Source organism: Vigna umbellata, chromosome 8, assembly GCF_029865625.1.
Source record: "Vigna umbellata cultivar VRB3 chromosome 8, Vumbellata_1.0, whole genome shotgun sequence".
Classification (NCBI taxonomy): domain Eukaryota; kingdom Viridiplantae; phylum Streptophyta; class Magnoliopsida; order Fabales; family Fabaceae; genus Vigna; species Vigna umbellata.
This window is the reverse complement of record NC_142172.1, coordinates 35,815,795-35,842,952: the sequence shown is the minus strand read 5'-3', so window position 1 is coordinate 35,842,952 and position 27,158 is coordinate 35,815,795. Positions and strand designations below refer to the sequence as shown.

The 27,158-nt window shown below is 32.0% G+C and overlaps 2 protein-coding genes across 3 annotated transcripts; both read right to left on the bottom strand.

Moving 5' to 3' along the window:
• Nucleotides 1–673: 673 nt before the first annotated feature.
• EXL5 (EXORDIUM like 5) lies at nt 674–1,909 on the bottom strand. The gene has a single exon (XM_047296037.2). The coding sequence runs from the start codon at nt 1,889–1,891 to the stop codon at nt 821–823; it is 1,071 nt and encodes a 356-aa protein (XP_047151993.1). The 5' UTR covers nt 1,892–1,909; the 3' UTR covers nt 674–820.
• A 12,787-nt stretch (nt 1,910–14,696) lies between these two features.
• On the bottom strand, nt 14,697–16,949 carry LOC124823741 (uncharacterized). 2 transcript variants are annotated; one of them, XM_088095722.1, is made up of 3 exons: nt 15,894–16,949; nt 15,593–15,797; nt 14,697–15,492 (listed from the first exon to the last, which is right to left on the bottom strand). In XM_088095722.1, exons 1-3 carry the CDS (start codon nt 16,320–16,322, stop codon nt 14,939–14,941), a joined length of 1,188 nt encoding a protein of 395 aa, XP_087951848.1. In that variant the 5' UTR covers nt 16,323–16,949; the 3' UTR covers nt 14,697–14,938. The 2 variants fall into 2 exon arrangements, with proteins under 2 accessions (XP_087951848.1, XP_047151992.1); XM_047296036.2 differs by having other exon boundaries at nt 15,593–15,785; nt 15,894–16,707.
• Between the last annotated feature and the right edge of the window lie 10,209 nt (nt 16,950–27,158).

The window sequence follows — 27,158 nt, the reverse complement described above, 5'->3', positions numbered from 1 at the left end:
TTTTCTTTTCTCTTTTAAAGAAATTGATACAGTAACCAACGTTTTAAAAAGGTAACCAATTTACATCCAAGTTTTATAATGACAACGTGGAAAGGGGAAGGTTGGCACCACGAATGCAATTAAAACTGTAGATGATTGCATAACCAAATCATTTAACTTTAGCCTAACATGTTAAACGAGTTAGAAAACATTACTTTCATGCTCCACTGTTACAAAAGAAAAGTTATTGCACACAATAACACAGATTCGCTGATACAATTATGTATACTCACCATCAAACTATTTTAGATTCTTGCCCAGCCTCATCATCATCGCTCACTTCCAGTAAGTTTTAATTCCATTCATAATACGGAAATAATAGATTAATTAGGTTAGCAATGCATATAACTTTTAGTAACGAGATGATATCTATCTGAGACAGTGATATTCTCAGCATATCTTTTTTTTTTTATAAAAAATCTAATTTGAAAAGGTGTCTGTATTTTTACTCTCAGCATTCAATTATTATCAGTGTACAGTGCTGTAGATAGTTTCTTGGCTTTAGATATTTTTATGATTAAGGATGAATATTTTATTTAGTCAGAGAAGAATACGAGTCCTTCTTGTTGTGCATGAGAACCATAGCAGTATCCGTTGCCATAGTTTAATAAACTCAGGGAGTGAAATCAAACGGTGGAAAAAAATAATATGAATTAATTTGGTCTTTGAAGTAGGGAAGTGAAAAAATAAAATAAAATGATAAAGCATCATCAGATATGATACATAGTAAGTAAGAAAAAAGAAGAGGAATTGAAGTAACTATGCAATGTATGAAGTGAATTCAATCTAAAGCATTGGGGCCAGCACAGGCCTTCAAAACGGGGCTCCAAATCCACTGCACCAGAAACTTTCTTCCGTTTCTACCGTTGATATTGAACGTTCTTCCTTCTCCATCTTTCATAACGGACCCGATGTAACCACCTCCACCACCCGTTCCGTACAAGCCCTCGCAGAGATCACCGATCTCGGTGGGTGCGGTGGGGTCCTCGCCGGCGTACCAGGCGTTCACCAGGGGGTTGGAGGAGAGCTCGGCCAGCTCGTGCCCGATGACGCTGATCATGCCGTCGACGCCGACGTCGCCATTGGGCGGAGTGAGGTGGCCGGGGCCGCCTCCGCCCATATACCCGGGGACGGCGAAGGGGTATGCGCACACCTCCGGGCACTGCTTGCCGGAGTTCCCAACCCAGGCGTAGGGGAGGGTGTAGCCGACCTTGGAGGGGAAGGTGAAGTAGTGGAAGCCACAGACGGCGCGGCAGAAGTCCTCCATGGTGACGTCCTCGGCCGTGAGGATCAGGTAGATCCCGTTGCGATGATCGACGGGGAAGGGCTTGGCGCGGACGGCGGTCGCGATGACCTCCTGCACGGATAGGCGCGTGAGGTGGGTGCCGTGGGAGTAGAGGAGGTCGGTGTACTCGCCGGCGATGGAGATGGAACGGGAGATGTTGGCGCCGGTCTGGTCGGTGTAGAGGGAGACAGTTTGCCACCAGTCGGAGACGGAGGGAGAGGGGGCGGCCCGGCGATCGGAGGCGGAGATTGAAAGGAGGAAGTCCTTAATGAGAAGCTTCTGCGATTGGGGCCACTTGCCGTACCAGATGAGGTAGATGTTGATCGGGGAAGACAACACCGGCCCCATGTGATATTTGAGCTTCACGAACTCCGAGGACCCCTCGAATCGCTTGGAGGAAGAGAGGGTTCGGAGGGGTGGGACCTGCGGGTTGAAGAGAGTTGGGTTTGTGTTAAGGGTTTGTGTCTGCATTTGCACACGGCCCTCTTCATTTTTTGTTGTAGTTCTGCAATTGCACACACCAATTAGCAGGAACAGGAAGAAGAGCAAGTTGGGGAATAATGGCATGGTGATAACTGAGCAAGAAAAAGAGTGAAGGAGTGGTGTGTGATGTGGGTGAGAGTGAATATGGTAAGAAGGATATTTATGTGGTTTTCAAGTGAAGGAGGGAACATGGGCTGGAGACAGCTGCCATGTGTGGGCGCACTTTTCTCACCAAAATCAATCATAAATATCTCTTTCATCTCTCTCTCACACTATTGTTTGTTTTTTTTACATTTGTTTCTGTTTGTTTTCGAAATCTTGTTGACTAATTAACCCTTTTAGGCCTTTTACTAGTTTACTTTACTCTCTCGTTCATAACAGTAGGCATGTTACGTTGCTTTACTTTACTCACTAGTGGCACTTTTGTTTTCTATTTTTTACTACTTTACCCCCTAAGCTTGGTGTTGGGGGTGGATGAAGGATGGGGTCGCTCTGCAGCAGAAAGTACGTCCTTGAAGTTGAAACTTGAAACCCTGGCCGTGATCCATGGAAAAGATTGGAACTTGGTTGGTGGGTGTGAAAAATTATGAGGTGATAGGAATGGTGTTGGGGAAGAGGTGGGCATGTTGGGATGCTGGCAGTTGCAGATGCGCATGGTACAGGGAGACAAATGAGCGAGTCGCCGTGAATGCCTCTAGTGGGGTTACAACTTACAAGGTTTCTTTCTCTTCTTTTTCTTACTTTAGCTTGTTTTCACATTTTCCCTCGCCTCAGATTTCCATTTTTTTCCTTCCATTTACTTGTGGGAGTGTTGAGAGATGTTAGAGCTTGGAATCTGGGAACTGTGTAATACCGAAGAACCCTTTCTGCACTTTTCCTTTAGCTGAAGAAGCCTTTTTGGGCTCCATCTCTAGCAGAGAACCGAGAAGCATTCCCTTTTGATAACGTTAAAGCTCTTGTCTACTTCACATTTCCTATGCTTTTGTTCTTTAAAACAAAAATTTCAGTTCCTAAGTGAAGCTATCTGCACAACCTGCTTGAGCAAAACGACTCGCGTGCTTACCACAACTCACAAATGTTGTTTATAGAAATTTAAGTTAAATTCCTTAATTATGCAATAAGATTGTAGTATATGTTTGGACGAAAAATTTGTAAGCGAAATTAACCCGATTGTTATTCAGGCTATGTTTCCGGCTTTGTTTTATCTTGAACCCTGAAATACTTGGAATCAGAAATATATCTGACGTGTTGGTTTGTGATGAAGAGAAAGGAACAGGTATGAAGTGAAGTTGGCGAGATAGCAAAAATTGAAGTTTGTTTGGGTCTTTCCTTGACAATTGATGCATCCAAGGTTACCAACTGATCCCATCCATGTGTAATTTCTGCTTACTGCTGAATTTGTCCTTCAGTCACGGCGTGCACCTTGTCTAAAAGAAATCATTAACTTATCTGGAATCAGTTAGTGGTGCCCAGTGCCCACCAGCATGGTGGTTCCACTTAAAATAATTAACTTCACTCACAGTACGTTCCGAACAAACTTCTGGCCCATTTTTCTGATATGACACGGTCATCATAATTAATTAACTAAATCCCAGTTTAGTCTTTTAAACTCAAGAAACAAGTGTCATCACTTTGTTTCTATAAATAATTTTGACGTCAATTTAGTTCTCTAGTCATTGATAGTTCCATCAATATCTTTTTTCGGTATACTGACAGCTTATATTTATCTTTTTTCAACTTATTTCTTTTCTGTTTTCATTTCTTCTACTTCTTTCACCAAATAACCTCAAAACCAAAGACCTATATTGATACGTTAATAGTGATCCAGAAAACAAATTGATATTAAGTTCACATGAGAATGATGTAAAATTTGTGTGAATAACTAAAATAGTGACACTTTGTATTTTTGGTGACCGAAAGGGAGGCTTTCACTAATTTATATATTAATTTAATACCAATTTTGGTTCTTGTTAGTTGTGTTTAAAGTAGTTTCCTATTTTTGAATTGGTTAAGTTGCATATCAGAATAAAATTGTAGATAATCCCAAAACGTAAAATTCAAAAATAAAATTCCAATTCGAAAACTCTAACCTCAGAGCTAAATGAAAATCTTAAAATTCTTAAATCACAAGATCACGAAGAACTTTAACCATTACGTTACCAACCTGTAGAGAAAATCAAACAGAAACTCAATCCAAAGAAAGAAATTCAACATTGTGATGTCAGAATCCCAAAAACAGAATATGAATTCTGAGTCCTAATACGTCCTAATACGAATAGAACTAGAACAAGAAGAAAGATTTCATGTGATGCCAATCCAAAAACAAAGAAGAGGAAGGAGGAGGGTGTTTCCTTGCGCGACAAGAAACCCACACTGTTGAGTTTGTTCTAGAAAAAAGAAGTCCCGAAAATGGAAACCAAGAGTTTCTAAAACGCTGATTAAGGTAAAGGGTAAAGTATCATTTGGAACTTGAACTAACAAAAGGAAAAATAATTAGATGACAAATTTTACCATATTCTTCAATCCCAATTCGATTGTCACGTAATGAAAAATTGGACAGGTCACTGTTATCTAAGGTGGATATTATGTCGTTAATATTTTTAAAACCATAAAAAAAAAAAGAATCAATTTGAATCATTTTTATAAAATATGGAACCATTCTAAACAATTTAAAAATAAAAAAATGACTTTGAAAAAAAACTAAGGGATCAAAATTGATATTAAACTTTTATATATTTTTGTATTTTTTGTAGGGAAGCTAATAAATTTAAGTTTCCTTGCTGGGTGTGAAAATAAAAGAGCAGAAAAATGTTAGATTCATCTTGAATAGGGTCTGAAAAATTATTGATCGATCTTTCACAATCACATCAATAGTTCAAAGCTACTTTCTGTATCACCCAGCTATATTACAGGTCGTTGTGCCATATGTTATCTATGCTAATAATAGCAGGGTGATTCTTGTTATACACAACTCTGCAGTGACAGGGTTATATTAATTTGTAGGTCATGTTTTTGATGTCTAAGGGTCTCTCTGTATAATGCATAAATGATGAAGCCTTTCATGTGTACGTATCAGAACTTGACTCTAATATTTGGCCATTGGAGCTTATGGACGTGGATACTGCAGCACGATAACTTAATTACATACGCATTTTTTCTCTGCAGCACTTGGCCTTTATTACCTACCTGTTTTTTCTTATGCCATTGCCATATTTTCCAACATGGAATCAGAATAACTTTCATATTGCATTTGGTTCGAGATGCTTATGGTCTATAGGATATTATTAAATACTACAACGAATAATTTGTCTTATAGTGGGTAGTTCAACAACATATGGTCCTATTGGAAATTGGAAGGCTGGTTTTGTAGTCAAGAGTTTAGAACATAGAGCATTCATATGATTATTTGAAAAGCACTAACGCGAATATAGAATATCCAAATTGGTTCCGTAATTATTAGTATCTAATATTAATTAATATTTTACTTAAATTAGATGTTTTGGAAAGATTAAAAAGTAAGTGGAAAGATTTTAATGAAAAAAATATGTAAATTCTGTCATTTATATATATATATATGAACAGACAATGTGACTCAACAGTTAAGAGTCACTTTAATCCAGTTTGTGACTTCTCTTAAACTAAATGACCGTAATGTTAAGGTGTTTGGTACATTCATGAAAGATTATACGTGTTGTGGTATGAAGAACGTTTTTTATTTTCACAATATGATACTTGTAGCCTATAACATGCCACTTGCAAATATTGGAATAGATAAATAATATATTCTAATTCATAAGTAGTTTGTAAACGAAGCATGATATTCTTGTTTCTGATGAAGACTTAGAAACCATACTTTCCATTTTGCTCTACCATGAAACAAGAGATGAAGCAAAGAAGAAGTATTGGCCCAAGATATTTTGCTCTACACCAGTACATCCTTCCCAATCTGTGTCAGAATAACAAAAAATTTGCAATGATTATATGTTTGTGGTGAAGGTTGAGATGATATATTTTGGTTGACTTTTAGTGTGACATTAACAACCCACTTATCAATTATATATTGGACATAGGCTTTACATTAATGGATCTGTGGATCTCTTTCTACGATTTTCTTGATATTTCGCTTCCTGCACTCCCCTTTGCATTAACAGAAAAAGACTAAAATACCTTCACTTACTATTGTATCCGTTGCTGTCATTGTCACCACTGTAGAGGAAGAAGAAAAGAGGAAAACCTGCAAAGGAAGAAAAGAGAAATATAAATTGTTGTGAAAAAAAAAAAATAAAAACTCATTCTGAAAAGTATTTTCAAACACATTTCATATATTCTTGAAAGTTCATTAAGATATTATATGCGTTTTAAAAAACTTGTTCCAAAATAAATTTTATGCATTCCAAAAATCCCGTTCTCAAAACCCCCCCCTTCCATAAGTCTCACTTTGGAAGATCTCTTCTGGAAATCATATTCTGAAAAACTTGTTCTGAAAATTTTCCATAACAGGAAACGTGAAACTCACTTTTACAAAAGGTAAAATGTCATTTTGAAAATTTGAGGGTGCACAAAGAAATTGTGGAAGTACAGAAAGAAAATGCCTTTTCTACGATCCGAATATTAAGCCCACAAGGAAATCTAATGAAGTGTGGGTCAGGCTAATGGGCTTTGGGCTTCTTTAGTTGCGCAATTGTAAATCACCTGCTTGAGGAAAAGGGGAAAACAGGGTAATGAAAATTAAAAATGACGAGTGAAAATAGATGAAAAAAATAAATAAAACCTAAAGACGTTTTTATTGAAGATAAACAAAGAAAAAGAAGGAAGAAAAAGATGTTAAACATACATTAATAACACCTTTTTATGAAAAAATTAGTTTTAATCTTGACCTATAATCTAAAATTTTATTAATTTAAAAAAAAAATATTATTTGGCTAGGTGGAAAGTGAAAATATATTCAAATAAAAAAGCAACTTGTATAACCTTTGCTTGGATTTCGATTTTTCCTTTTAGATTTATAATTCCAAAATAAATTGCGCAAGTATCTTGTTTTCTTTCTGTGTAAGTACATATATGTTTTTTTGTTAGACAGTAGCTACACAGTGTACACATGCCAACATTTCATAACTACACTATTCAAATTGTCAGCTTGTGTACATTGGCCGCAAGTAGACGACTACTGAGTACTGCCACCATTAATTTTGTTTAGAACTAGTTTAATTTATTACGTTAAGATGCTGGTTTTTTCAGGTTAATAAATTTATTGATGCAATAGTTGGTTTCAAAGATAGATATAAGTGACCATTATTTCCTAATATACATTTTGTACTTTAAATAAGTACCATCTTCTAAAAGGTTGAAATATTAAGAGGAATTCACTACACAGTACTTTGAATTGTACAATGTAAGACAGTAATTAACTCTGGTGAGCCATTTGATTTGGTTGATAATGCCAAGGTCTAAACTGCAGCTTACGGAGAACTTCACGAGTGTTTAAAATTTCAACATTTTATGTAACATGACAAAGGAATCCATGTGGGAAGAAGCCATAAAAAGCTGCTAAACCTCTTCTTTTAACTTCTTGAATATTGTGGGATCTAAATAAAAGTGTTAAAATGATTAATTTACTGCATTATACATTCTTTGGCTTTGTCACTTGTGGGTTCCTTTACTATTATATTCTGACAAATTTTGTTTAGTGGGGTTATTTACTACAGAAGTACTCAGTTTTTTAGGCATATCTCTTATATTTTACTCAGAAGTGACATAGTTGTTGCACAGTGTCAGCTTGGTTGCAGGGTGTAAGTAATGATTTTATGGTTCCTGTAGAGCATAATAAATTAGCTGGGTCTCTAAATTGGTGCTCAATGAGGATCAAACTTATACTATTAAACTGGGTCTTCTAACATTGATGCTTTTATCAGTACGTTATAATCTTGTTTTCCAAGTGTGCTTTAACACTGTTTAATTGCCTACTAAAAGTATTAAAAACTGTATACATAATAGTCAACACAGTTTCTAGCTTTTCACATCATTCTCTTGAACATGGCCCAGCCAGCTACAGACTAATCTTATCAGGACCACTTACCTGTTTGTTAATCATGAAACAGCAAAATGTATTATCATGCTTTATTCTTACCTTTCGCAATATTAATTATGCGAACCTTGTTTTCCCTTATCAACTGCTTGATGGGTTGATTCTGCATCATAACTAAAGCTTTTAACATCATTATTGCTGATTAATGTTTCTGCAGTAGGTGCTTGTCTTGATCCTCCAAATCCTTGTAGCATTAGCTATTCCTGTATGTTGAGGTCATAAGAGTAATGGGACTTTTTGTAACATTTCATTTTCATATTATCATAAAAGTATTATATAACTTCTAAATAAAACTATTTCTTCATGTTCTTGATTTTTCAGATTACTCTGATATGGTTTGTGTTTTTATAACCTCAAATATATGTATATACATTTGCAGTTAGTAAATCACATTCATAGACTTAAAGATGACATAAATTTTTCAAGGGAAATGCTCATCTTTCTTGTCTTTATCTGTATCTGTTTTTGTATGATGGGTGGGGTACCATTGTAACTAGTTTTAATAACTGAACTTTTAAGTTAAAGTACTTTAAGGTAAAGTGGTCATCAAATCAGAGGCATAAGTGGGAATAAGTATTATTTTACTGCTGTGGGAGCACAAATTTTATTGTTGAGATTCCAAACTCACTGAAGGGAAATTTAAGATGCTTTGGACAACGCACACAATATATACTTTTAAGTGTTTCAGTCCATGCCAAGCATGGCTTAATTCATCATGATTTTGTGTAAATACTTTCATCAAAATTAATCGCAAAAACCTCTTCCTGCTTTGTTAAATTGCTTTCAAATGAAAAAAAAATAAAATAAGGGTATTGGGTTTCGAGTTCCTAACTAAACAAGTTATCTTCATAAGGAATTTGAACCAACCCAGAAACATAGTTCGAGGTTAAGTTTAATGTTGAATTAATTGGCTGAGACACCTCACACGGTAGAGTACTAATGAGATGGAGATCAGTGCACCAATTACATTTCAGTACCAACGAAGCATTGCCTCAAAAGAATAGTCTCCTCAATAAAAAAGAACACCCACTAGTGACTAGACGATGATGCCCACATTATGACAAATTAGAAGCTGAACCAATTATATAGCAGGTAATTGGTTTAATTCTGTGTGTTGAATACTCCAAACATTGTTATCTCACAAAATCTTGGTGGCACTATGAGTACCCGAAAAGGTAATCACATAGTATTGTATAACACAGTTGCTGCTATAAAACAATTCTGGTCTGTGTCAATGTGACGTGACTGCTTCTTTGGCATGTTCCCACCAACTCAAAATAAATCCTTATGATCGGCGTGGAATTGGAAAATAAAGTTGCCAGTGGTAAGCCTTAATTAGGAAATTAATGATCACAAAGTGGTAATTGCATTTTGACAAACATGTCTCCGGCACAGTGCAAACAAACAACCACGATGGAAGCACCAGTTCTATCCCAAAGCCACAAGCTTTATATGGAAAACATTATTCCTTTATATATTATTTCAGATGAATTCTTTTATTCAACTTTATTATCCTTATCATCATGAAGAAAGAGAGTGGTAAATACTGAAGGGTTAAATAAGAGATATTGTAGATAAAAGTATTGATTATCTTGAATTCTGGCATGACCCTTTGAATTTCTTACTTGCCATCTGCAAATGTCATTTATTGTATTGAGATCACACCACTAGTTTCTAGGATTCCTTTAGCTTAAAGAAGGCAAAACTTAAAAGTAAGCATAATGTGGTGAAGCTCATGATCCAAGTGAGCCAAGGCTAATATCATTACTTCTTTCTGGTTTTCTCTGATTTCTGTGATGTATCCTTTCCTAAAGCTCTGATGCAAGCTGTCTTCTACTCAATAATTTAATGAATCTTTTGCCATTTCCTTCTTCATATTCACAATTATTGCTTCATCACACACACACAACAATGGGTGTTTCAGTTTCAGCAAAGTCAAGACAGATCCAAGGGGAGAAATTAAGAAGAAATAAAATTATATTTTAAATATGATTCAGTAGCACAGCGATATACTAAACAAGTAAGCATTTAGTTTCCTCAGAGAGTCATAATAGGCATTATATCTGAAAACTCAGAACTGAAAGAACCATTACTACTGACAAAAAATGTAGAAAAGCTTTTACTATCTCTCTCTCTCACTCACTCGCTCATTGTGTATGCATTTAGAAATCAATGTTTTGCCTAATGCAACTAATTGCAATGGTGATTTAGGTTTAGAAATGTTTGAAGAACTTGTAAATGCAGTTGCTATAAAGAAAATTAAAGAGATAGTTGAGCAAAAGAGATGCTAGAAATTGAGAGGGTAATATTGATTTTGTTTGTCCTTGTGTCTTTCTCCAATTTGACATGAATATTGTGACATAGTAGAGTATTTGATTAGATGAGTCAGTGGTTGATTCCCATTCTCCAACAACATTAATTAGTCAAAGTCTTGCTCACCGAATGGGCTCTGGCCCAAATAGCACCGAAGTTGACTAATAAATGTTTGTTGACCTCCATATCACAAATACTTAATATATTAATTAATTTTGTTAAGCTAATCGTGGAAATAGGTAAAAGGAAGTATAAAATTGATTGATAATATATTTTAAATCAAACCTATGTTTTTTAAAAATTATTTTATATTATCAACATATTGTTAATTTTGAATAAAAAATTCATTTACTGATTAACGGATAGGGGGTTATCGAATTGGTACGTGATATGAAACTATTAATATATTTTATTGAGTTTTAACTTCTAAAAGTTTTTGGACAATTTTTTCGTAAAAAATTTTAAGAGAAAAAAACGCTTGAATTAAATAATTTGTTCAATCAGGTTCTTAAATGTCAACAAAAAAAAAACTTTCATTAATAAAATGTTTTTTTGAAACATTTTTATAACACGGTTTTTATTTATTAACTAAATTTATTATGATTGCAGAAATTGTATAACTTTTTAAAATTTATGTGGGATCCAACTCCAGTATTAATCAATTGTATAAAATATTTGGGAAATGACTGTTTTTTTAATAATATCCTTAATGAATATAATACATATGGTAATAACTCACTCTCTGTTTATTGTGTGTAATTCGTAAATTTAAGAAAATATAATAAATTTTATCTCAAGAAGAAAGCTTACACAGCTTGATTTAATCCACCGTCTGTTGTTATTAGGATTGAACATAGTTTTGGATTTTGTAACACATAAATTTCTTTATCTCTATAAATATTTTTGTTGTTGTTTCTTTTTAAGTTCCTTCGGTATCATCTATATATATGATTAGATTTAGTAGGTTATATACTCTTAATATTTTTTCACTTCAATGGTGCTTGGATTTCTTAAATTTAATCATCATCCACAACAACTTAATAATTTGATGAACCTAACATCTCAGTTTATATTACTTAAATTAGATAGAACTTTAAACTTGATCTAATAAGTAATACCAAATTAATTATTTCTGTGATTCAAAGAGATTACTTAATTTATTTTTAAAATAAAATAAAAAATGTGTTTAAGTTTTGTCCTAGGTATATTAGATGTTCTTCAAATAAGGTTTAATTAATTACTTTAATATATAATAAAGATGGGAATAGGTGTCGCAAAAGAGATGAGAGTAGAGAGGACCCCACAGTTTTTCTTATAATATCTCTGACAACTTTGTGATTAGCTTTACCCATTTTAAAGAAAAAATAAATAACCTATTATAAACTTTTTCAAATTCTAGAATATTACCTTGTAGGGTACGTATGCTATGTCTTTACATAGCACAGTGGATTCATTACACAGGCCCACTGCAATCATTGACACCAATCTCATTCGTATTCGTATTCGTATTCGTATTGTATTGTATTTTGTACATACATACACAAACAAAGTACAATGTTAACTCAAAATGGATATAGTCTAGTTTTAAATTCCATTCCAAAATTGTTAACTCAAAGCTTGAATTTGGCATGTAATTAAAATAATATAAATGTGTGAAAAAAATACAAGGAGTAAAATTTAATACAATAAATTCACTTAACAAATACATTTCATTGAGGTGATAAAAATTAAAGTAAAAAATTTAACATTTTAATTTTTTTTTAACATTGAGATTGCATCTCAATATATTAGTAACTACGTTATACGTAAGAATGCGAAATTTTCTATATTCTTATGGTCAAAAGTTTACCTTTTATCAGTGATTAATTTTCTTTATATGATTATTTATTAGATTTAATTTGTCTGCAACAAGTTGACTACTGTACATAGTTAATAAGTAAATATGCTTATTATGAATTGGAGTTGAAAAATGATATCCCACATTTCACGTCTCTTCAATCCAGATGTAAAAGTGATACTAATTGTTTAGTTTCATTTTAAGGATAAAGTCACACAGAATAAAATATTGGCTTAAATTTCAAATTCAATAATTTAAAGCTCTATTATGACTTAAACAACAATAAATCTAAATATGTTTGTAGTCTAAATGGTATGAAAAAACAACACAAATAGCATAGATAATTTAAATATAATACTAACAAATATAACTAATTAACCATCCCAAATTGGGTTGGGTATAGATTTTGGATTGGTTAAAGCTAAGTTACCCTCCACTCTCTGTTTGGAAAGGCCATTAAAGGAGTTTATTCCAAATAATAAACACTAATTATGATCAGCCATGAAAATTTAGACCAAAGACAAGTAATAGTGGAGTAAAAATGGGTTGATTTTCTCCTTCAATCAATGATGTCTTAATTATAAAGACGACAAAGGTAATTAAGGAAAGATTTATAGCTCTTAGTTTAACTTAAGTAAAATATAGTTAAATATGTTTGAAATAGATAAAACTGTTATTAACTGTAAGCACAGGTTGGATCTTTATGCAAGAAAACAAAAATCCGTCTTCTGAAATTCACAATGTTTAAAAATAAATTGAGATTTCACCAAGGTATTTGAATAAGTATTTTGGCAAAATCAGAGCAAGGGTTGAGGGTAAAAGAGTAAAACGGTGGTCGGTGGTAAGAACTTATAACTCAGGAAGTGGTGACTTGCGAGAGTATCGAGGTTTCTCTAACTAGTTTAATTTTCAACTACAAAAATCCCTGTCATTAAAAATATTCTTGCATATTAAATTATTTAATTTTGTTTCTGTTAACAAGGCCATCAAGAAGATTTATTTATATTACTAGTTAAAAATAATAATTTAAAAATGATTGGTTTATAATAATGTAAAAAAGTATGAAAAGATTTAAATTCAGCATTTTCAAAAGCCACACCAAATGTGATGGTAGACACGTGTCCTGCATTTAGAAGGCAGTTTCCTGTGTTCCCACAGACTGAGAGAGAGTGGAATAATATGCCATTACTAGCGAGTCACAGTCAAATTAGCTTAATTTACCTCCTCACGCATTCTCACCTTTCTTTCTTTACTGTGGGCCCTCCATCCGTTGTAAAATCATACATCATAAATGGGGACAACCAATTTTCACTATTTTTTTTAACATTTATAGAATAAATTTTTCTAATAATATTCCATATTTTTTCTAATGGCATAAATATAAAAATTCCAGAATAATATAAGTGATAGATTAAAGTAGTCTCTGTTGTTGTTCACGGATTTCCTGTTTTAGTTCGTTTCGAATAGGGTGGGAAACCCCTCCGTATGTCCCAAGGTAAGAGACACAATTTTCTCCGTTAGATCTGTTAATTTTTTGATTAATGGATGAGATTAAATTTACCTTTTTTATCTTTTCTTTCCTCCGTCACTTCCCTTTTTATCCCTAAGTCTCACTTTTCTCTTTCTCTTTGTCCCTTGCCTCCGTCAATAACCATCACGCCACCAACCCATCCACCACAACGCCACTACCTGCAACCCTTTCGTTGGCGAGGCCATAGGAGGCGGTGGCCCGTCGTGGAAAGAGGGCAGCGCCAGCGATTTCCCCTTTCACGTCTCGCAAGGTCGTGTTAGTGAGTTTAATGATTAATACCAATATTAATAGTAGTAAATAATTTTTTTTTCCAATTTCTCTTGGATTGTTGTATGGGTGAGAATTTCCATATCTGGTTTGAAACAAAAAGAAAGCGGGAAACAAGAGAAAAAAAGGAAAGAGGAAAAAAGAAAACAAATGAAGCGCAGCTGCGGGATATCAACTCCAGTAGTGGAGACATATGATGTTCACGGCGCCCATGCCGTCGAGCACGACAAATGAAACCAGTGTCGGCAACAAGCAGAAGGAAGGAGAAAAGATAGACAACATGAGGGCAATATTGGAAATAACATGAAAGGAAAAAATAAAAATAACAAACCAAAAAAACACAAACCTTGCTTCCTCTGCTGCTGTCACCAATATCACTACACTTCTCACCTTACCTGCTTTTCTACTAGTCTGATGAAAACATAAACTGTGATCTTACTAATTAAAGTCATAAAAACATGTATACGAGTTTTAATACTATTGATACAATTTAACGAAAAGATGAGTAAATTTTAAGAAAGAAAAGTTTCACCCGCTGTCCCCTTTACACGGACAGAGACCTTGTGACTGCTCTATCCCTGCTTTCCATCTCAGAAATCAACCACCCAACCACAACGACAGTGGTAATGGAATATCCATTTGTGAAAGTTCAAGGCTAAGCTGTTTAGAAATCCTTTTACTAAAATCCCACTTCCTAAATACATCATGATTACCCAACAAGAATTTCCTAATGGAACTATTTCTGTTTCAAGAAATCATTACAAACATACACACATAAAAACCCAAACACAGATATAATTAAACAATGATTCTTTCACAGTAATATAGAGAAATAACTTAATGCAGTTTTGGGAACTTCAAATAAACAATGTATGTTCTTCTAAAGTTAGATTCTGCAAATATTTACTCATGTTTATTACATGGAGTACTCATTGATGCTTCTTACAGAGTCCCCTTGCAACACTAAAAAAAAGAAAAAAAAAAAGAGTAAAACTGAAAGGGCAAAAGAAAAAGGGCGCTCTTATCCAAATATTTTGGTTATACTTTTAATTTTTAATTAACTTTTTTTTTCTTCAAAAAACTAAGTGCAAAATTTTGTTATGGCTTGTCCTTGAGAAGAGAGGCTAATCCGGTGACCACCTTCGTTCCTCTCTCAACACTCCTCACTTTCAATGCAGGTGGCTGCCACGGCGGAGTCGCAACCGGAGGCAAGTTCCTCTCGCCACTGCAACAAGTCTCCAACCCGGGCGACGATATTTTATCGCCGAAGATCAGTTCTAATTCACCACAATCACTCTCGGCCGCAGCACCGTCGCCGACGCTCAAGTTCTCCGTCGACCCATTGACGTTAGAGGAAGACGGCGGATTTGCCCTGGTGCAGGAGTTGGAGAGCCACTTGGCTAACATGTAGTCCGCCTTCCTCCACGGCGGAACATGCATCCCTTTCTTCTTCAAGCTCTGCTTAGCCGCCTCCGACACAGAGGCTACGATCTGGCAAAGACGATCCGATTTCCCGACGAAAATGAACGGCAGGGACTGAAGGATCGCCTTGTATGTCCCTGTGGATCGTGCTATGTCGAACTCGGATCGGAAATCGATATCAATTATCAACCTCTCACCTTCCACAATCACATCTATGTATTCATATTCACCTGAACCAACATCACAACAGTCACTTTTCCATAATTATTTAAAGAACCCTGGATATTTTCTTTTTCAGAAAATTTGGGGAAAACAAGTAAAATAGATTACCAGAAGGGAAGGTTGGCGTTTTGTCCCATTTTGATGTGCATATGGAGGAATCGTAACCGAGAGACGAGAGGCTTTCGGTAACGATCTTCCTTAAATCGTCTTTTCGCTTGTAGACCTTGCTGTTGTTGTCAACAATCTTGGATGTGTCAGCTAAGAGGTTCCTCTCCGCCACACTCGCACAAGGAATTAAGCTCTGCGAAAAAGGCTAGTACGTAATTCAAACTAAAATGTTTGGATGCAGAGAAAATCCTGAACTAGCTATACAGGTTTTGGCAATTTGAGAAGTTAGCTTGCTAGTTACCTTGAGCGCGTCACTGGCTTCGCCGAACGAGCCAGAGGAAATAGATTCGCCAAAGATGTCGAGCTCCTCGTCGGAGCTATCGTTGCTGTTGCCGTTGAAGCAGTTGCAGCGGTTGCGACCACATTTTGCGGTGGTCGGAGCCGGTTTCTCGTTGCTCTCTTCTATGAAGCTCTGCACCATTTTGTCCAGGCAGACGGAGCTGGGCTCGAACTCCGCAGCCACGTCTCTACCGTTGGACTGAGGAGGCTCCCCGGCAGCAGGTTTATCCGAGGAGGAGGAGGAGGAAGTCTTGAGCACATTCGGAAACTGACGGTCAAACACGAACAGCCTTTTCAAGCGGGACTTCAGCACCGGCTTAACGGGGTCGTTCCGAACCACCGCTAGCTTCTGTGAATCCACAGGTATGGGTTGGATCTTCATTGGAGGCATGAATGACAAAGCAGAGGAGGAAAACCTCTAGAAACTAGAAATCTTAGGAAAACTTGTATCTATCTTTAAGAACCACTCTATCATGTATGTTCCATTTTAAGGGAAGAAGTATCTAATAACTTCTAGACTAAGAGAGTAGAGGAGAAGTTGAAAAACATTTGGAAATCAAGGTTTTCCTGGAAAACATGACTGCGATTATAAGAGAGACGTGCATTGTTCGTAGAAAGAGAAGATAGTTTTTCCGGGATGTTCATTTCACCGGCGAGATCCCTGTCGCCGGAGGTGGATCACGAGTTTTGGAAGAAAAACAGTGAAGAAGGTTAAAGAGTTAAAAAAACAAAATCACCTGTGTATTGGTTGTTTAGGTTTCTGGATTAGGTGCAAGTGAGGGAGGCAATGGTATTTATAGCAAAGAGGCAAAGTTGCTGACATGGCTTTATATGACACGTAGGATCTATGAGGAATGGATGATCTGCATAGCCAAGAAAATCACGGACCACTTAGGTTGGTGACGCGTGTTGGAGAAGATTATCGTGCGCTGTAAGCATTGGGGTTCTTTTAGATGAATTGACAGTGGTACCCTTTCCACTACGTGGAATATCGGGTAGATGCCCCTCGTGTTCTGGGGGTTATGGAAAACCACCCCCACTGCATTGTGATCGTGGCGATTCTGCATTAATACATTGCCTGCATTTTCTTAAAAATTTATTTGTTATTATTGATTTTGAAATTTTAAATTAAAAAGGTGAAGACAAAGGAGAAAATTTGAACCCATTGATGTGAAATGAGAGATGGAGTTTTTTTCGTGAGCTGTGTACGAAAGACCATGGTACAGTGGTGGATCAATAGAATAAAGTCTTGGGAAACAAGTTTTAAGAGAGGAAAAGATTTTGCTGGATTTAATTTAATATATATTATTTATTTTCTCTTCAAATATTCTCAAAATTAAAAATTTTAAATGTAAAAGCAATTGTGTTTTGTTTTTTTATTTTCAATACAATAGTCAGTTTTTGTTTTGAGATTAATTTTAGGGTCATATTATTTTGAGGTTTCATAATATTATATTAATTTTATTTATTTTCTTCGTATTTTGTTTCAGTAAAAGTGTCACACTTTTATTTTGATGATCTTCATCTTAATGAAACTCTCAGCTTATATTATCATGTTTTAATAGAAATTTTGTAGGAAATATTCCAGTTTTAAACTTAAAAATGTGGTTGCATTAGTTGATGAAGAGATCATTTTAATATGACGATGTTGAGAAAAACACAATTTGAAAAACTTTAAATTAATTATAATATTTTTATTAGTTTATAATACACTGAAGATAAGAAAAATAATGGATTGTGTTATTATTTTGTGAAGTTTGAGACAGAATAATGACTTCCTATAAAAGCTAAAGTTCCTAATAGAGTAACAACCAGTTGAGGGGAATTGAATTATCAATAATAGTGAGTTGTTAATAAATTCTTTTATCAACACGCGAAAAATAATAATTGAAGTAGTTTTGAAAATAAAATTAGTTGTGTTTAAGTTATATAACCAGTTTTAATAACTTTTATTAAAGAAGTTAATCAATAACTTGTATTACTGAGTGAGATACATGGAAACAAATTTACACTTAATAATTCATTCAAGTTGTTAATTTACAATTTTAAATGTTGCTTAAGGAAGTAAAAGGTGTAATATAGATTTAGATTTGGGGAAATATGTTAGGGTTTAACAACTTTCTTGGCAATTTTATGTTTGTTTTTAAAGAAAAAATTCATTGAGATGTTTAATTGGTATAAAAAGCAATATACTCATACTTGGTTGATATTTATATATATTTTTATTTTAAATATTAAATAAATCTTTTTTTATAAAAAATATAAACAAAAAAATATCATAAATATTCAACATAAACGAAAATATACATTTTTTATTTTTTAATATCAAATAAAATTGTATAAATATAAAATAAGAAAAGATAAATAAAAAATGATAAAATGTTTCTTATAAATAAATTCCAATAATATAAGTGTTTTAGATTATCTAATAAATTAAATATATTTTAGAAATTTGAAAAGAGAATATGTGTAACAAATATCATTTTTAGAAGTATTAAATAGACTAGTATATTATAGACTTGTAAGATTATATTTATGTCATATTGTCTCTTCTTTCCTTCTCAACAACAAAATAAAGTGAAACATAATATATCTCATTCACAAGGTTAACTTATTAACTTTCTAAGTATGATTCTTTTTCATATCATATTATTTGTTATATAAAGTTTTATTCGACTTTCACCACCTACTTATCTCCCTCTATCTAAGTTAAATAGTAGAATCAGGATAATCTCACATATCAAGTTTCCTTAATACACTTACATTTATCCTAGATTAACATTTCCACTTGAAAATAGTTAATTTAACAACCTTAAAAATAAAAGTTCACACAAATAGATGCATTTTCACACATATGACAAAAAATTGTAAAAAGTATTATACATGTAAACAATTTAACAAGATATAAATCATTCAAAGTATGAAAAATATATCACATAGGTACCGTCCAATGCCAAAGAACCATTGCCCAACACAAATAGATCAGTTTCTTTGAAAAGTAACATTTTATCTTCGCTTCATATTTTTCTCATTCCTATCCATAATTTATAAGATTTACACACACACAACATTCTACTAAGCAACCAAATATAAATTTTGTTCTCCTTTCTATATTCTCTTAGCTTCAAGAATTAACACCTTAGTCATGCTTTCAAACAACTCGTCAATCCAACATAAATCACATGTTTAACAAAATCCACACAAACCACATTGATACTCAGATACTCCTAAATTTCAAAGCATTAAAACCTCAACCAACATCACATTTCTAACCCAATTTAATTAAGTTTTTTAAATAATGTCTTGACTTTCTGATATTGAAATCAACATGCAATTATAACATCACACTGAAGTAATTTAAATTCAAAATATTAAGTTAAAATGTAGAAAAAAACAACTTCTTTTATCTCAATGAGGATATTAACTAAATTTTTGTTTTGAGCACTACCAGTTTTCCTCAAAATTTGTCCTATATACACAATTAAAACATAAAATAATCAATTTTATGATTCTATGAGCAACAGTAGATGAAATTTCATCTAGATTACAAGGAAGAAATCACACGCAACCCTAGAATGTTGCATGCGTTACAAAACCTAAAAACAATCTCAAGGACAGATTTCACTCATCTTACGTTAAATTATTCAAAGTAGATTAAAGGACTTTTTCCAAAGATAAATTGAAATTTTTAGAAAAAAGATGAGAGATTAAAGGGGATGCTGAAGAATCCTATGTGTTGTGATGGATAAATCACTCTCTCCCCCATTCAATTTTCTTTTAAAAAAAACCAAAATACCTTTTGTTATTATATATATATATATATATATATATATATATATATATATATATATATATTATTTTTTCGGTAGTCCTCACAATAGGTATGGGGAGAGAGAGGATGAAATGTATATATTCTTCCTCGTTCTCACAACCAACTTAAAAAATTAAGTATTACTCATATTCATATATACTCAAATATCAATAAAAGTAACAAATAAAAGCAAGGACTAATTGATTTAGCATCCATAATAAAAATATCAATTTGAATCAAATCCAAGATATGTGGTTTTCTACTAGGAGCACAAGTGAGAAAAAAAACTTTGCTTATACCAATAAGACAATAAGAACAAGTTTCAAAAGACAAACCTCTAACGGAAAGTAACTCATTTTACAATTGTAACAAGGTCTTTCTCACTCAAGTTGTTTATGCTATAGTCTTATGGAACAATCATCAAGTGCATTCACTTGAAGGATAAAGAACTATATTGATGTCCAATAAAGAATATTTCACTTCTCTCTTTTTACGACCATCATTTTTTATTTAGTTCATTCCATTTTTCATTATCAAAGGAATTATGATAACCATCTTCATCAAGTACCTGTATATAGATCAAATTAAGGTGAAATATCAAGGATGCTTATAATATTCTTCAAATGTAGCTTACAATCGGTTTTAGTCTCCAACAAGATCTCCTTAATATTAACAATCTTGCTTAATTCTCTGAGCAATGACCAAGTCTCTCTGTTCTCTTTGAATTTTTATCAAATTAATTTCAATCAACAAGAAAATTGGCTTGCCTAGCAACTAGGTATTGGGAGCATAACATAATAAATTTTCCCAACGAGACCAAACTCGCTTAGGAACCATACTACTCAAAGTTCTCTAATTTTTTATGAAAAAAATTGTATTCAGTAAGTGATTTACTTTCCTAACGACCCAAAACCTAGGAGTCCAGTTTCAAAGGCCTATCTGACAAATTTTGGCTAGTTCAACGAGTAAACCATAGAAAGTTCAATGGATTTTAAAAACAAAAATTTCTCTCAACGAATGAATGACTCATTCAATAAGTTTGGAAATTCAAAAACACTTAACAAATATATTTGATAATTCAAGGATAATTTTACTTCTTTCCTAGTAAAAATAAGGCTTAAATGTTTAATTCGTCCCCATGTTAAGAGGTGAATTTCTGTTTAGTACCCGGTTTTAAAAATGAAGACATTGGGTCCCTATGTTATGAAAAGTATATGAATAAGGTCCACAAAGAAAGAACAAGTTCAACAAATCATCAAAGAAAAAGTTGAACAAAAGAGATAAAAAGCTGGACAACAGAAGAGAAAAGAGAAAAAGTACGGTCACATCAGCATGGACTTAACATCGTTGCTGTCAACTTAACGGATAGGACTTATTCATACACTTTTCATAACATAGAGACTCAATGTCTTCATTTTTAAAACCGGGTACTAAACAGAAATTCACATCTTAACATGAGGACGAAGTAAGCATTTAAGCCTAAAAAATATTACATTGAGTTTAAAAAATGTGTTTACATAGAACAATTTGATATATAAAAATTACTCAATAACTCACTAAACACAAAACCTTTTGACCAATCCTTTTTCATTCAATATTCATAATCTGTATCCATTTCTCATAAAAAAACATAATCATCATAATATGTATTACTCAAATACACGTAAAATATACAAATCAACATTAATTTATTCTTAATAGAATTTCACTCATATTTCATCAATATTAATTGTTATATTCGCATAAAATATCATAACATTATAAAAAAGTGGTGACCAAGTCACTCTCACACCAAACAATATAAGTTATAATGCAATCTAAAAATTGGATTGCATTTCCTTAACTAGATTAAGCCTTTTGACTCTAACACAATTATACAAGTTTTCACTGTTATAGGATACTACTGATGGGATAAACATGGGTTGAGAATTTTATGTCCATTAGGTTTAAGCTCCAACATCACTCAATATTAAGTTTTAAAAGAGTTATTCTTTTTGTATGACCTATAAGCAAGTGCATCTAGTTGTAGTACACCTGAATGAGTGTTATGGTATTTAGAGAGATTTAACAAGGATATTGATAATTTGTTGGTTTTTTGTATGAAAATATAACAATATATATTATATAGATTGAGTGGAGTGGATGATATGATTGGATTTCATCTCATTCTCTTCTAGTGCACCACTATTGATCTTGTATACTTACTATACAAATCATTCAAAGTCCTATGAGTACTTTAAGGTAGATCTAGCCTCATTCTTACACCTTAGAACCTAAGAACTTTCCTCCTTAGTGTGATTACTCCACTCTTGTAAAACGAATTATTGTCTTGAGTGCATTACTCTTTTATCCAACTCACTCTCTAGATCACATAGAAGTCTTTAACAAGAATAAGATTATTTGATTATAGTTTGAGACTAATCTTTCAACTCAACCCAAACCAATTAAAATGAGTTGTCAATTTATCATTGAGCATAAATCAAACCATAAACTACTAAATAAAAGCACAAATAATATTCAAGAAGTAGGAGTATAAAAAATTAGAATTGATAACACTCAACCTCAACATGAGAAAGTTTAGCTACTCATATAATATTGCAATGTAATTCCAGTAACATTTATACATAGGATTTACAATACGAGCATCTCTCTCACATCTCTTACACTATATTTCTACCTTACTGCTACATTTTAATTCTCTTCTCAATGGTTAAAACCAAGACATAATTATATAAATATTTATTAAGAAAATTTATTCTTACTCAAAAGAAAGAATTATTTATTACATTGCATTCAATTAATGACAAATTCTAGAATGGTTTTACCATTCTTATATCCGATACGATCTTAATCAAATTAAATAATAAAATATTTCCATATACATGCCATGAACAAAAAATTAAATATAATTGGCCTACAACCTTCGTAGAATTTGTTTTCACATCTATAAACTATAGTTAGACATTCAAAGTCTTACATTAAGAATTCAAACCGAATTACATGATCAAATAAACACAAAATATCAATGAAAGGAAGATTAAGAAAGTGGGAAGCTGATGAATTTAGACAAAAAATGTTTTTATCTGAAAACATGAAAGTTGTTGTTAAGTTTGTGATTGAGATTGTTTATTGGTAAAATAAAGTATTTTTTGTGTTGTTTTTATATTAGGATGGTAAAAAGGCAAAGGGTATGCAATTAGGGAAACGCAATGATGTGGTATTTGTGATTAAAGAGAATAGATAGGGGTTTAAATTTGCATGTTAGAACTTTAATATGGATGGTGCTTTAGTGAACTTCTTTTGATGATGTGTATTCAAATTTCTTTTGAAAAAAAGGGCATCATTACACGGGATTGTTATTATCTATCTTTGTAGATGATGCAAATGCTTTAATTATAGTAGGACTTTGCTTTTTTGTGACTTACAAAAAGTTGCTCCCTTTTGTTAGGTGAGAAGTTTAAAGAATTTCATTGAGAGGGTCCTACCTTCATAATTTCCAAGATCAACATGAGTTTTGTTCTTTCGTACTTCATTCTTATTCCCTAGATACATAACCTACTTTTCATTAACCTATCCAAAATTAACCACACTTTATCCATCTTCTTTCACAATACTTCAATGAAAATTATTTGTCTTTATTATAATAAACTCAATTAGAGATGTATAAGAAATCATGATAAAATGTAAAAAATTACTTTCATTCAGTGTTTTCAGAACAACTAAATGTAATAATAATAAGTAATTACTTATAATCCATGATAGGGTTGCATTGGCCTATAGAACTAAAGGAAACAAATTGCTGTAGCTACGTGTCTTTATCCATATAGACATTACCATTGAAGCAGGCCTATAAATTAATGCTTCATTTTCTACATTTTTCTAGTTAAGCCTCAAAACAGACCCCCAAACTTTTAATTAATTCCTAGCTTTTTTAGTGCCGCTGCACCACAATAATTTTTCTTTACTACCAATCAAATAACTACATAAATATACTTTAACTTTTATGCATTACGTCGTTTAAATAAAAATAATACATTTTAGGAAATTAATAGTTATGTGAAACACATGATTCTTACGATAAATACTGTTAAAGTTAATGATTTATAAATTCTTTTCATACTTCTATTTTTTTAGAACATATTTGAAAACTTCTTTTAGTTAACTTAAATTTTTTTAATTAGTTAAAAAATATTTTGTGCTAATAATAGTATTTGATGTATATCTTTAAACTATATATAGCACTTTTTGAGATTTCTTTTCATTTAGTTTTTAAGTTTTTGCCATTTAACATTTCATATATTTTTGTTAACTTTTCAAATATTGTTAACATACAAATAACCATAACGAAAGCAAGACGGTTGTTTAAGTGTATTTTATTTCTATTTTATTGTAACTCTTTAGAGAATATTTTGAAGTATATATAATACAAGATTATAAGTGAATACAGAACACAAAAACAGAGTCTGAAATTGTACCACATGACTGGACGGTCGTTAGTGTCCGAAACAAAGACATGATTGGACGGCCAGGAAAAGACAAATTGATCAGTCGGGACAGCCGACCTCATAAGCGTAAATAAATAATGATTAAGGAGACTAAGGTAAATCACGTTTAAGGGCATTGGACCAGGATTGGGCCGAGATTAAAACATCGCTAATCCTGGACCCATGCTCAAAAACTATAAATGTAAGTCAAAGGTAACATGTAGACGGGGACAATTACTGTGTATTTATTACTGTCATTGTCGTATTAGATAACCGGACGGTTCAATTACTGACTTTGGCATTAGAGTATCTTTAACAGGTACACACTGGCCGAATTAGCGGATCAAGGACCCGAAGAGCAAGTCCGGACAACGAGAAAGGACAAATTGTGAAGGTATTTAGTAACTCAGTCCATAACCGAAATAGAAACGTAAAAATGATTTGAAATAATTATCTTTATAAATAAAAGTTAAAGTAAATTATATTGAAGTAGATTTTGTTCAAATCATATTTACACTCCATTTTTATTTATCATTGCAACGATCTTTTTAGTTTAGTATGTAGTGTATTTTAAATTATAAAAGAAGCACGTTTAATATAAAAGCAGGATAATTTAATATCGGTGTAGCTCGAGAAAATCTTAGGTAATTGACATTTCCTTTAAATATTATAAAAGATTGAGTTCAATTAAAAAAATTAAATTATTATTATCATATGTATATACATTAAATATTTTTTATATAAAATATGATATAAAAATGTATACTTTATACTTAATTCTACATTTATTGCTTACTTCAACAGTAAACAGTTTTAATTTAGTTATATAACTTTATAACATTTAGCTTTCAATTTAACAACATTTAACTGACACTAATACATAAAAAACATTGACTCATTCAACCTCAGATTTAGGGTTTGATTTTTCAAATTTTAATATTTAAAAATAATGCATAAGGGATGACGTACGGTACTGCTACATCAAATTTATATAGTTTGAATATGATTTTAGTCCTTACATTTTATGAGTGTTTAAGTCTTCTAAAAGTTGTCCACTGATTTTTTTTGTTCAATTTTTCATTTCATATATAATCTTTTTGTTTCAGTGGTCAACAGTGAACTCTACTAAACAAATAACATGCTACTCATGAGCTTTCTTGTTTGAACTTTTTCTTTTATATAACCCTTCTGTTGGTTTGTGCTATTCATGTGAAAATAATAATAATATTTTGTATCAATTTAAAATACATTTAATTTTCTTAAAATCTATATCAGATTCTTTTGAGAAAAAGAATAAAGAAACATAAGCTTGACAACAGAAATGAAAAATGTGGACAAAATCATAAGTTTAGGTGTGTGTGTGAATATATATATATATATATATATATATATATATATTATTTTTTATTTTTTTTTCTGGACTTCCCTTTCAATTTGTGTGTTGTATTTTTGGTGGATGCTACGAATTAGATTGTATATGAGAAAATGCTACAATAGTAGTAATCTCATTTACTAACTAGCATTCATTATTTAGTAAAGAAAGAATCTTGGACCTTGACCATTTTTGAGAGGGCAGACTATTCTAATTCAAAGTCTACAATATACGTTGTAATAAATGAAATGTATTTTCTTAGTATTATAGTTATATCTGAATATATAGTTATTAAATCATTCAACATGTATTCAAAATTATCACAATATAACCTTATTTGTGCTATATAATATATAAACATGACTCATAGTAAAGGAACAAAACTTATATTCTCAAAAGTAATAAATAGTCTCGATGAAACTTTTTTCACTAGAGTTTCTATCATTAAAAACATTTCTTTAGCATTGGGTTATGAATATTACTTTAAAGTTAAACAATATTCACTAATATAAGTAAATTTATTTAATCTTAAAAATTCATATTCACAATATTTATATTAAAATTATATTTTTATTGATAAAATCTTTTTATAAGAATTTTATAAACCTATTTTTGGAAAATCATATATATATTGGATCGATCAAGAAAGACATATATAAATACCAATAATCAATCGTATAAAAATTTAATACTACTTTTTATCTAAAATTTTAAAATAATAATTAATAAATTTTTTATCTTTATATAATGTTTTAGCTTCTTATTTTTATTCAATGTATCATTTGGATTCATACCTAGATTTCCGATAATATATAAGAAAATCTTAAACATCACCGTTAAAAAGAAAGCAAAAAGAGTAAGAAAACGTTGTTTTTGTATGAAAATGTTTTCTGTACAGATCCTTATTTTTTTTTTTTAAGGAAAAAACACCATTCTCTCTCTCTTATTGTCTTTGATGAAAGCAGAGGTCAGTCTTTAGTTTATTCAACAAGTGGTACGGTAACTTTATACAATACTCTTCCTGTCCTTTATGTAAGAAGATTAAATTATTATTTTATCACCATTATAAAGAAAACAGCAGAATACTTTCATACATTTTAAATGTTAACTTGCTTTAGTATCCTTTCTTTATTTGAGACATAACTCATATAAGTAGATCTTGACAATACTCACGAACATTGATAGAAAAAAGAATATTCTTCAAATATAATACGGGTGTTTAAATATAATCACTAGTTCTACATTATTTAATTCTACCACTAATTTTAGAACAAAATTTAAATCTATAAAGTTATTAATTAAAAATAAGTTCGTAATTGATTTATTAGTTTTAATCAGTTAATTATTTGTTTCTTAAGTAATAGACTATGAAAACTTATACTTTATTACATCTAATTTTTCTCCACTTTTCTAAATAAAAAATCCCTCAATGTGTTGACAAGCCAAAAATTTAACCACACGTGTATCCGTTTCATATAAATAAATCAATTTATAACTATTTAAATACCATATCACAGTTTTTTTTATAGTATATTCAATTATAATCAGAAAACATAATGG

Coding starts and splice junctions, on each gene's coding strand:
- EXL5 (XM_047296037.2), bottom strand. CDS start 1,891: ATGCCATTATTCCCCAACTTGCTCTTCTTCCTGTTCCTGCTAATTGGT.
- LOC124823741 (XM_088095722.1), bottom strand. CDS start 16,322: ATGCCTCCAATGAAGATCCAACCCATACCTGTGGATTCACAGAAGCTA. Junction 15,798..15,893: donor AAGCCAGTGACGCGCTCAAG/GTAACTAGCAAG, acceptor ATTACGTACTAG/CCTTTTTCGCAGAGCTTAAT. Junction 15,493..15,592: donor AACGCCAACCTTCCCTTCTG/GTAATCTATTTT, acceptor ATGTTGGTTCAG/GTGAATATGAATACATAGAT.